Source organism: Miniopterus schreibersii (assembly GCF_964146895.1).
Source record: "Miniopterus schreibersii genome assembly, chromosome: 5".
NCBI classification, from domain to species: domain Eukaryota; kingdom Metazoa; phylum Chordata; class Mammalia; order Chiroptera; family Miniopteridae; genus Miniopterus; species Miniopterus schreibersii.
In genome coordinates this window covers 7,608,675-7,621,160 of record NC_138106.1, presented here as the reverse complement: position 1 = coordinate 7,621,160, position 12,486 = coordinate 7,608,675, and the positions used below count along the sequence as shown (strand labels likewise).

General features: G+C 45.7%; 2 protein-coding genes across 7 annotated transcripts in view; one reads left to right on the top strand and one right to left on the bottom strand.

The window, feature by feature from the left end:
* The window catches only part of HLCS (holocarboxylase synthetase), a 156,937-nt gene that overhangs the window by 127,525 nt on the left and 16,926 nt on the right, over positions 1–12,486 (bottom strand). For all 6 annotated transcript variants that reach the window (XM_081138884.1, XM_081138881.1, XM_081138880.1 and 3 more), the window contains exons 3-5: positions 12,220–12,382; positions 10,157–11,100; positions 6,180–6,362 (exon numbers count right to left, since the gene is read on the bottom strand). In XM_081138884.1, coding sequence (XP_080995010.1) covers positions 6,180–6,362; positions 10,157–11,100; positions 12,220–12,271 — 1,179 coding nt within the window. In that variant the 5' untranslated portion in view covers positions 12,272–12,382. The remainder of the gene's footprint in view (positions 1–6,179; positions 6,363–10,156; positions 11,101–12,219; positions 12,383–12,486) is intronic.
* CHAF1B (chromatin assembly factor 1 subunit B) overlaps positions 1–12,486 on the top strand; it is a 371,302-nt gene that overhangs the window by 351,439 nt on the left and 7,377 nt on the right. The gene's annotated exons all lie outside the window — the stretch shown is intronic.

The following is a 12,486-nucleotide window of genomic DNA, read 5'->3' as shown; positions in this document are numbered from 1 at the left end:
CCACCCAAGGGCCACTGTGAGACCCGATGAGACCATGACACACATGAAGGCACTTGGTTAGCTATGAAATAATGCAGGCTATGAGATAAGAAATCACCTCACTTTCCAGAAACTTCCACAGCAAGGTCTCATACTCAGTAGGCCCGCGTTGTTTGCTAAATGAAGTGGTCAGTAGGAGAAGGGAAGATAATACCCACAGGGTGCACCCTGGCCGGCACAGCTCTGTGGTTAGAGCCTTGGCCGCAGGGTCACAGGTTCAATTTCCAGTCAAGGCATGTACCTGGGTTGCAGGTTCAATCCCTGGCCCAGGTTGGGGCACATGCAGAAGGCAACCAATTGATGTGTCTCCCTCACATAGATGTTTCTCTCTCCCGCTCTCCCTCTCTCTTACTCTCCCCTCCCTCCCCTCCCTTCCACTCTTTCACTCTCTCTAAAAAGCAACGGGGGAAAAATATCCTCGGGTAAGGATTAACGAAAAACAAACAAACATATTTGCGATTTAGGCTAAGATTCTTCATAAAGCAACCAACATCAAGAAGGTAATTCCCACCCGGCCGGGCATGGCTCAGCGGTTGAGCGTCGACGTAGGATCCAGGCGATCACAGTTCTATTCCGGGTCAGGGCACATGCCCGGGTTGTGGGCTTGATCCCCAGTTGGGGGCGTGAAGGAGGCGGCCGATCAATGACTTCTCATCATTGATGTTTCTATGTCTCTCTCTCTCTCCCCCTTCCTCCCTCTGAAATCAATAAAGACTTTTTTTAAAAAAAAAAAAAAAGAAGGTAATTCCCGGTGGAAGGGACTATACAGGAATTTTCTGACGTGTAGAACTATCAAAACTATCATTATCAACAACACCTGGGGGTTTTTTTCGGGGGATGGGTCATAGCAAATAATTTGGGGTTGAATCAAATTGAAATGTGATACCAGTTTCTGTTTTTAAGCCTATCTGAGCCATCCCGCAACTCCCACACTACCAGTTACGCACACACAGGGTGATTTTCCGCAGGTTGCTTCAATAACAAACCCAGTTGTCACTTCTTGTTACAGTTACACCTTGACCCCAAGGCAATGGAACCACATACTCCCTCGCAGGACTGCTGCAAACATCCTGCCTGCTTCTCTCAGGTCGCCTCCACATCATTAGCAACTGGCCACGAGCAATGCCCAAAAGAATCCCAGCTTTGTGGTTTCCGAAAGACCCTCGTGCTCCCCAGACCAGAGCCGGGATGGCCCCGGGGAAGGGTGCACGCCAGGCGGACTGTGCACTGTCCCACCCTCTTCCGAGTCCTACAGCCGGACTGGGGGATGGAAAAGGACTCCCAGGCAGCAGTTCTGCAGGGATGGAGGGAGGCTGGGTCTCTGTCCCGATCACTCAGGTTCCCACATCTGTTTCAGGGCAGACCCTTCAGGCCACTACAGCACAGGCTCTCTTTCTGCCATTTTCCTGGCAGAGATAGAAATGGAAGCAAGAGAGTGAGTCTCTCGATTGGACTTTAGGTTCTGTAAGGGAAAGAACTGTCTTTCCTATAAAATCGGTGTCGCTCACAAACACACTCATGTCCCCCACAGTGACAGCGGATTCCTGGTAATTCAGCATCACCACCCATGGCAGGTTTGGTGGCCACCCAGTAATCTCACTCCACAGAACCCCGTGGTACAGCATGTAGCTCAGGAGTCTCAAGGTCCACCCACACTTCCAGAAAGGAGGTCACCTGCCTGAAAGTACTCACAGCGTAATGTTAACAAGTGTGTGGTCCTTTCTGAGAAATAGTTCAATCAAGGGGTTCCATCAAGAAACTGCTACATCCAAGCAGGGGAGGGACACTCAAATTATGAACCAAAGGACCTTCCACCCACAGGAGCCAAAAGACAGCTGAGGCCCTGAGAGCCACAATTAAGCCTAATGGGCATTCACCAGCGCAAAGTCATTTACTAACAAAACTAATACTTTTTTAATAATTAACATAGATGTCAAACATTAAGTAAAACATCAATATCTATATGGGACTCCTTGCCTCTTAACTCAAGTTTTGACCATTTATGCAATGCCTTCAAAGTCTACTGACAAGAGCAATTTGTTGTTTAATTTTTGATAACTGGTTTTGCTTTTTTTTTTTTTTTTAATCTTCACCCAAGGATATTTTTTCCATTACTTTTCAGAGAGAGTAGAAGGGAGATAGGGGGAGAGAGAGAGAGAAACATCGATGAGAGAGAGACATATCAACTGGATGCATCCTGCGCTCGCCCTGACCGAGGCCAGGGATCAAGCCTGCAACCAAAGTAAGTGCCCTTAATTGGAATTGAACCCAAGACCTTTCAGTCCATGGGCTAATGCTCTAAACACTGAGTCAAACCAGCTAGGGCTGGTTTTGATCTTTATAAAAATAAAACATGTACATTATACAAAATTTGGAAAATACAAAGAAAGTTTTAAAAGCTTATTAAAATCACCCTTAGCCCACCACCCAAAAATATACTGTATATATACTGTATTTCCTTCCAGTCTTTTTTCTATGGACATATGGGAATGGTGTGAATGTGCTCATGTGTTTTATTGGTTTACTTTGACATATCATAAATTTGCTGAGACCCAAATTTCAATCCTGCCCTTGGGAGGTTCAATTAAATGGCTAGACCCCAGCCAAAGAGGAAGGCCAGCTTGGCCACCAGGAGTCTGCACCTCAGCAAGCCTGGACTTGTCATGCACGGTGACACCATGAAATCATACTGACTGGATTTTATAGCGGAAATCACATGATACTGTGGTGATTTGGGTGTCGACGAAGGCCTCAGGACACACCCCTAGAAAATACCAAGGGTCAACTGTACTTTGGGTGTTTTTTTCCTACTTGGATCACCGTGCTAGTCTTATTCATATCGCAGTAATATGGAAGCACAGAGGTACCTCATAAATCTTCTGCGCTATTTGCTATAAAGAGTGAGTGTCTAGGCACCAAACTATATAAACACAGCTGGTATGCAGTAAAGGTATTTAGATAACCAGTGTGTATATTTTGTTCTTTCCTATTCCATCCTGTAATGGCACCTAGTACACAGTAAATGTTTAATGAAAGATGAATATTATTAACTGTGACACTGAAATAATCTCTACAGACCCAAAAGAAAGTGCCACCAGTATCATGGAAAACTACTAAATTATACTATGTGAAATTGATGTCAAGAGAAAGAAATTAAACCTCTAAACTGAACTTGATCGGTCCAGGGTGTCTGTTCACCAGACAGCCTAGCTCAGCAGCGACACCATGTGGCCAGAGATCTTTGATTCAGTCCCAGCAGCGCAGAGTATTTTACAGGAAGCAGAGAGCATGCGCAGGCATCCAATTCGGAAGGCTGGTGATGAATCTAAGGGTGGGCTGTGTCTAACACAGTGGGATGCCAGGATGCCAAGAGCCTCTCCGTGTAACTTAATTCCATGGGGATCAACGAGAGCTACCAGGAAGGCTACAGGAAAGCAAACAGAAAATATTCTAGTCCCAACCTGTCATCCTCACCTACCAATACCGAACCCCCAGCACAATGGCCAGATGTTCCTAAATGTCTCTGACTTGGCATCAGAAGAGCAGGAATCACCAGAAAGGCTGTCACAGTGGGTAAGTAGCTACCTGAACATTCATTTGCATGACAATCCTTTAGAAAACTTGTATTCTGAGAGGAATTAATAAACACCAAGAAATGAGGACATACGCGACAACCATACACTCGCTCGCTCAGTTCCTCGGGCCCCCAAAGTAAACAGAACTCAGAGAGAAGCAGCTGGGAAGAAAAAGTAGGCCACAGTGGAGATGTCCAAGATCAACCAGACCGAACGGAGACTAGAAATGAGAAGCGGACACCACTGAAAATTACGCCTTTCCAAAGTTAGAATGTGTTAAGGGGTTTGGTAGGCTTGGAGTCTATGAAACACTGATATATGTGTATACAGAACAAGTATTTGCTTTAATCTTGCTCAAGCGTTTCATTCTCATGGATTGTGTATAGGGTAAATGTATCCCCCACCCCGAGGCAGTTTAAAGAACCTGAAGGGCAGCCCAGCCGGGCGTGGCTCAGCTGTTGAGCGTTGACCTGGGATCCAGGCGATCGGGGTTCAAGTAGCGATTAGGGTTCGAGTCCCGGTCAGGGCACATGCCCGGGTTGCGGGCTTAATCCCCAGTTGGGGGCGTGCTGGAGGCAGCCGATCAATGACTCTCCCATCGTTGATGTTTCTATCTCTCTCTCTCCCTCTCCCTTCCTCTCTCTGGAATCAATAATGTTAAAAAAAAAAAAAAAAAAGGAACCTGAAGGGCAAAAGGAGGAAGCATCTGCTGTGTACTGTGATATAAGCAGATGCCCAATAAGGCCTTAGGTATTTCAGGTTATGCGCATCCTACAGAAGACACTAGAAAAGCCTTGAGTTCCAAACTTCTGCTCACAGAATAACCTAGGTTCACCCTTCCTTCTCCATTGCTATGTCTAAAAATCAAGAGGTACAAGTCCCAAGACCAGAATGGTCAGAAGAACTCCTGGAAAAAGGTCAGAGAGCACGGTCAAGGGCAAGCCATGGTCTATTTTGCTCCCCGACCTGCCAGGCTGTGAGCCTCCTCCAGAGCAGGCAGGAACCTCCTCACATGTCCAGCCTCAGCCCTCCATGCTCAGGAAAGGAGGGAGGGAGAAGATCTGTGAGAGTGGCAGTCACATCTCCCCTTACCCACATGGTTCTGCCCATCCCTCCATGGTAACAGGTCTGCAGGAGGGTGGTCTACAAGAGCTGAAGCTCTGAGGACCAGCTTTATTTTGATACTTTTTCATAAGTCACCAGATGGATGGAGGTGGTGCTTTTCCTTCTATTAACGAAACGCATTAAACAAGTAAATGACGTCAAGCTTTGATTTCCTGAGATACAGGTGCAAACAAAAGTCATACCATTAATTCTCAGGAGCGCCCATTAAAAAGAGTGCAAACTGACTAAACACTGTGTAATGAAAATGCAATAAAAGAATGTTTCTTAGATGGAAAAAAAGAACCTGTTGCTTTATTATTAATTTTAAAATTAAAATAATTACCTATAGCACCAGGCACTTGTTAGAAACATTAGACACTTGTAACTTACTCAACCTCCCAACAATCTAATATTAAAATTAATAACAGTGCTATCTTTTAAATAATACAATTTATACAGAACTTTCACATATATTATTTCATCTAGTCCTCAAATACTCCTATAAACTACCTTAATCTTAAATGCTCCAGATTTTGTATCTCTCTTCTCCAGGTGAGGGCTCACAGCTCTGCTCTGCTCTGCTCTGCTCTGCTCTGCTCTGCTCTGCTCTGCTCTGCTCTGCTCTGCACAGCAAGCTTGCCAAGGGACAGAGTATAACCCAAAGGAGAGCTCCTCCTCTTTTAAAAATGTTGGGTAGGAGATATAATGTGTTCTTTTCAAGGGAAAGCAGGAAAGATTGGTGTTTAGTATTAGGTATTTGCCGAATCTGCATGGTTATGTCACTAAACTCACCCATTTCCTTATTTAGGGGAGACAACAGAAATAGGCTCACAAAATAATTTGACACAATTAATAAGAAATTGACAGCTTGGCAAAGCAAAGAGATAAGCAAGAAGACACACCTGGAGAAACTGGCAACCTGCTCAACCACCATGTATCAACCACAGGCATCAAATGCAGATACAAGGCCAGGACAATTCCTGCAGGCATCCCCAACTCCAGGCCCTTTTCCTGTTAGACACAACTAAGACATACACTGAAATCCAGAGCCCCCTTGGCCACAAGATGGCAGGCTTCAGCACAAAAATAAAGCAAAACGGGATTTTCCTTTCCTGAGATTTGCTGAGATGGGTCCAAATCAAAACAAAGGTTTTCAATCCCAAGTGCGTAAATTGTGGTTTCCAAATACACTCTTGGCACATAAAACAGTGACGCTTTTCCCCTTAAAGTGGGAAGGGCCAGAACCTTAAGACTTAAGACCTTCTAAACTCAAATAGCCTTCTCTCCCTCCCTTTCATGCAAATATCAAATATATTAGTTAACCTTGGACAGCTTTAAGATTGTTCTGAAGTCAAAACAGAAATCAAAGTCGAAGCCCAGAGCCATGGATGAGTCAGGTAAGAGTGACAGTTTGGAGGAAGGGCACCTCAGGTGCACCTCCCCTGCTGAGCGCACACTCACCTCCGAAGCCAAGAGCAGGTGAAGAGGAGTTAAGGCAGGAACGTGCTTTATGTCACAGCTTAGGCCAAGGGTGATCAGGATCTCCTTAAGGACTTCATATCTTCTACTATTGCTAGACTTGAGCAGATTGAAATCTTCTTTAGTCTGCACTACTGAAGAGCTGGGAGGTAGTTCTAAGTGCACCTGAGGGGAAAAACACCACTTCATAAACGGGGGCACTCAGAGACATTAACAAAAAACAGTGTCTTGACTAGTGTTTCTGAAAATGTGAACATGAATCCTAATTATCAACATGCTATAAACTCTGAACCTGAATATTTAGAAAGTAATGCGAAGCAATGAAAAGATTCAGAGCCGAGCCCAGCCGACTGTGGCTCAGCGGTTAAGCATCGACCTAGGACCCAGGAGATCGAGGTTCAATTCCTGGTCAGGGCACATGCCTGGGTTGCAGGCTCGATACCCAGTAGGGGGCATGCAGGAGGCAGATCAATGACACTCTCATCATTGATGTTTCTCTCTCTCCCTCTCCCTTCCTCTCTCTGAAATCAATAAAAATATATTTTTTAAAAAATAGATTCAGAAGAGCCTATTAAAACCATAGCTGTCAGGCTGAGAGACCGTGGTGTAAACAACCCAGGAGAGTAATCAAACTTTCTCCAGGTCCCAACTTTTATCATTAACCAGTCTTGGGACCTTGGGCAAGTCACCTAATTTGGTTATATAACTGACCAAAACACTTAGAAATATGGCTGCGCTGAGAACCCACGTAAAGTCACTACTGAGTTTGGGGAGGGAGATACATTGGGTCAGGCTTGAAACTCCACTCTGCCCTATTAGTCGTAACTACTGGGAAGCAGTCAGGGAGGACAGCAGTCTTATTCCCTGTTTAAGCATGTTTGCAGGAACTCAAGCAGATGAGTAGGTTTGGGGGACCCGGGAAAGGCCTGCCCCACCTCCTCCACCTGAGTTTAAGATCAGGAACTTCAGGCATTAACTCAGGCTTTGTTGCGCTGTAAAAACTGCAACAGCGCCACCTATCAATGAAAGGTCTGGTTGGCCGCAGACGACAGTACCAGAACTCGTTTGGGATTAGATTGTAACCAGGCCTTCGCGTCTGAGGGTGCAGAACACTGAGGACCCAGGAAAGCAACCTGAGAGTGTCTGCTTCATTTGTTCTGCTCTTGCCAGGGGTCAGCTGTGGGTTTGTTGTTTGCAGAGCTCCCGACCTGACGGTATAGAAGCATCATGAAAACAAAAAGCCTGGTATCAGCCTCCGGGCAACTGAAATTCTCTCAATTCCCACCCAAGCATTAACTAAGCCAGAAGCACCGTGGGCAGATACTGTCCAAACGCTCCCACTGTTGCAAGTGGAGGCCAATCTGACAAGGTTGGTAGAACAGTGTCTGCACAGCCCCTACGACAGCGGGTCCCTGCTTCACACACACTGAGCCAGGTGGTCAGCGGCAGGAGCAGGGCAGTTTGTCCTCTAAAGAGCCCAGAGGGGGAACAGGCAGAAGAGGGAAACCCTGTAAGGAATCCGAATACTACTGAGCGTCCTACCCCACAGTTTCACCCCAAGAAGCCAGGACTGGTGTGGACAGTCAGCACAGCAGTGAGTCACTTTTAACTCATGTGAGCACGTGGCTCCCCTGGACACTGCCCCTCACGGTGGCACAAATAAAATGAGTGAGGCTCTATCCCCACCTGGGCCCTAGAGAAGGGGGAGTATGACAATGGCACATGTGCTCCCAGGCTGTGAACACGCAGATCCAAGCAGCACAAGCGTGTAGAACTCCAGGGCTCCGGGACGGGGGGGGGGGGGGGGCACTGAGACTGTGTGAGGAGCGCTCCTGTCCATCACAAGATTAGAAACTTCTACAATGGAGCGAGAAGAGAGGCCAGGTCTGGCTCTGCACCTCGGTTCAGACCAAGCAGCAAAGCGTGCATGTGCGGAATGTGCACTGGGGTCCTCCATGAGATCCGACCAGTGTCTCCTCTGGCTGCAATGCTGTCACCGTAGTGATTTCTGTAACTTGGCTTCTTCTAAATTAAAATTTTTAGAGGGAAGGGGTGCTACTAGCATCTAGTGGGTGGTGCTGCAAACCCCCTTTTCTCCATGGATGGCAACACCACCATGGTGCAGCTCCTTGGCCGCCAGACCACCACCTACTTTGCAGCTGTGGTCTGCCCTTGAAGTACTTCGCCTCCTCTTACTGGGTTACATCATTACTCGATTTATTGCCAAGATGAAGGCTATGAAATTGAACAGGGAAAGAGGAAACTAACCAGCCTGTGAGGATATTTACTGGTTGATCTCGGTGGCGAGGTATCATAGTGACACAGGCCTGAGGAGAAAACAGTGACCCTGTCACAGAGACTGAAAATCATTTAAATTCAAAAATGACAGTCTAATCCTCTGAATCTGATTTTTGAAGCTGCATCATATTGCCTTTTTTTCTAGAGCAATGCATGCAGTATCAAATTTTATGACAGTAATGGGGTCAATTTAAATGGTGCAGCAAGGAGATTTGCTGTGTAACTCAGAGAAACAGATCGCCACAGTGCCTAATCAATTTTCTAGTACAAGTCCGTGCACCGGGGTGGTAAAATTCATTCTTCAAAACTGAAATACGGCCCTAGGAAGTCGGGTTTTAGAGTGGATTTTCTGAGACTGCATGGTTACTATAGTTACCATATTTGCAGGGAAAAGATAAGAGGGACATGTATTAGGCCTCCCAAAAACAAGTTCATGTGGCTTGCAACCTGGAGAAAACCTGATTGGTTGTCCATGTTCATCCTTCCCGATGTCTAGATTCCTTATTTATATGCATCTTAGGAACAAATGAGTGGAGAAAACGGTAAAGAAACAAATCTATATACCCTTGAAATATGTTTGGTCAGAAAACCAAAGAGACTCAGGAGGGCTGAAAAGAGAGACAGTATACAAAATTAAAACAAACAACAATAAAAAAGGAAACAGTTCTCTAATTCAATAAAAAAATTCCTATAATAAAACAAAATCTGTTACACTCATCCTGGCAACTATTCTGGGCAAAATATCGACATCTCCTTAGTGGTCTCATTAGTTCACCAAATCCTCAAGGAGAGTGTTAATCTAACTTGAACAAAAACGTTTACCCAAAGACAATAAAAGATTTGCAGTAAGTGATTAGGAATTTTGAATTAGTCTATCCTGCTACCATTTGCTTAAAAAAACAAACAAAAAGTTAAATGGAAAAGGGTAGGGAAAAAAAATCCAGCAGATGAGCTAAAAGACCTCCTAAGGATGCAAAGTACCTTTTTCTTTCATCTCCCTTTCCATTTTCTTACCTACATATTAATATGCCCAAAATCTAAATCACTTCAATATTCTCTTATCTGAAATTCTTCTCAACACTCAGATTTTAAGAGTGACAAATCATAAGAAAGGAACTAAGGATTTGAAGATGTTTTCAACACTCACAGCCCCACCAGTTGGGGAGCAATCATAGAAACCCCTGACATCAACTATGATACTGTAATGTAATGGCTACTAACATTGGAATCACCACCCAAGGCATTCAACTAGCTACATTAAGTAAAGGTTTGATTATATTAACCAGAGCGTACTTTGAGGCAAGGGAGCAGACTAATGTATTTTAGAAAGATTATTACCAGTACAGAATAAAGCAAGAAAGAATTTTCTGACTAATCCTAGGTTAACTAGCAATCTTAAATTAGCCATAACACCGTCTGCCACACTCCTTTATCACAAGTATTTCCGTTAGATGAGATATTCATGTAACAGGAAAACCCTGATCTAAACCATCTACTCACATCAGCAGAAACTCTCAGCCTGAAGGTCAAAGTGCCCCACAGTGCAGGCTCTCAAACATTTCAATGCACAGCCACACAGGCATATTCCCATGTACAGCTGTATGGAGATACACCCCATCAGAGATACCCAAGGATCATTAGAGGGAAACCTGCCACCCTACCTGGCAAAGAACAGCCTCTCCTCCGTGTGCTCCAAAAGGCACTTGCACAATCAGCCTGTCCTCATCATCATTCTCCAGGTGGCCCTGGAGCCCGCCCAGGCTGAGACACTCCCCGGAGCCCTCCTGGTAAACGCAGCCACTGCTCAGGACGCTGAGCTTCACCTGGCTCCCGTCAGCCTTGGAGAAAACCAAGTTCTGGACTGTCGCCTGCAATGCGTCCTTGCTGGTCACCTGGAAGCCGGCAAACGTGAAGGACGAGGACAGACCCAGCACCTTCCCTCCCTGAGAAAGGTAGGCCATGAACTTCTGGTACAGGTCTTTGGGAATAGACTCCCCGGTGGCAATGACCAACAAAAGGCAGTTGTCTGACCACGGGTCTCTGAGCGCACTGTCCCCCGGCAGGTGGTAAAGCGTGTAGCCATCGGGGTCCACACAGTCAGCCAGGACAGACCGGACCTGCTGGAACCTGCCCAGGGTTTCCTGGGAGTCGGAGCCCACATAGATGAGGATGTTGGGTGCCTTTCCCGTCATATTGGCTCTCCTCCCTTCTCTCTCCCGGCAGGTAACTTCAGCAACACCCTCCGAACTGCCGCTGGGGTCGTAGGGAAGATCTGGAATGTCCTCTGCAGATGCAAACTTGACGGATTCAATGGTGCTGTTCTCCAGCTCCAAACACTCGTGACAACTAGACAGATGGAGGTGACAGAGCTCGACGCAGCCCTCTCCGTCGCTCTCCCCAGCAGGCTCGCTCCCAGAGGCACCGCCTTGCCCTTGGGTGGGTTCTGCACCAAGAACCTTTGGGTCATCTTTACCAACGTGCTCCATAACGCCCGGACCCAGCTCACCCTCGACAGCAGATTCAGGGCTCGGCTGCAGGATGTGGGGTGGCTTGTTAGCAGCCTGGTCCTTAAGTTCCTTCAGAGCAGAGTCCTGCAGGTGCACCGCTAAAGCATGAGCAGAAAAGACAATCAATTCTTGTGGTTTGTCACGCAGCTCAGTTCAAAACCTCATGGCGCTCTCCGTGTTCCCTGACTTACGTTCCCGGGCAGCCACCTGCACAGCTCCTACTGCATCCCCACCTCAACTCTGCGCCATCCTTTGGAACCACATAACTGCTCCCACTTGCTAGAAAGGGGCCCCTGATGATCTCAAGTGAAATCCAAGTATCCATAACACCTTTCCCATACGAATCAGAAAACCTCAGATTCCTTCATGGACTAGGGAAGAAAGTGAGATTCAGAGAGGTAATTTTGTCTACTTACTCCTAGACTCAGTTTCTTGGGGGTCAATCTCCTATATGATAATGAAACTACAAAACAAAAAAGTACTCATCTAGAGTCTATCTAGGCACACCCCAGGAAAATGTCACTCCCAGGACATTTCATAGGACCAACCGGGGAGAAGGGTCTTTCCAGTATCTGGTCTCAGGACTGGAATATAATTTACAACCACTGAGTCAAAAACCATTTAGTGAGCATCTGCTACATGTCTGACATGGTATTACGCACATGCACATGGCAAATGGGGAAATTAAGTGATCTACAAGTTTCCAAGCTGGTAAGTGGCACTCATTTGCTCAAGATACAAATGAAGACATTCATGGACACAGAAAGCCAGCTTTGAAGCCTAATTAAGGAAGAACAGTTTGCATGCTTCCTAAAAAAAAAGACTTCAGGTAAAAAAACTGCTAAGATTTAGAACTTCATAGTAACACTGGCTATGCATTCCATTCGATCAAACTAAAGTCTAGAAACTAGTTATTCTGTACTAAATTGGGAGAAATAAATATTACATGGGTTCTGAATTTGAATGCCAGCTCACAGACAATGAAATTATGGGATATCCTTAAGAATTTTAAAAGCACTAATGACATACTCAGGGGTAAGAGCCTGAAAAAACCTGACACATGTATGAATTTTATACTATTATGGGAATCTAACCTGTTGACTGAACTAAACTGAAAATAAGCGTTCCCTTAAGTCATACCAAGTAGGAGTGCTCGACAGTCCTTAAGCTAATAACCTATGACATCTGCTATGATGAAAACATCTAAAGCTACTTACAAACAATCTTTTGGGGTATCAGTCCATTAGCCATCTGGAGTCTATCTTCCATGAACGCCACCCCCAGCTTGCTGAAGTCATCCACGCTTGCTTTGGCGATTAACTGATAGGGGTCCCCAGGTCTGCAAGCTAACGGCAAACAACAGTCTGACCACTTCACAACCTGAGAACAAGTGGGACAAAGAAAAAAAGGTTGAGCTGTCTCTTCTTTAAAATAACTAGGTACTTCACTTTTCCCTTCAGCGCCCCATCTCATTATTACCAGCA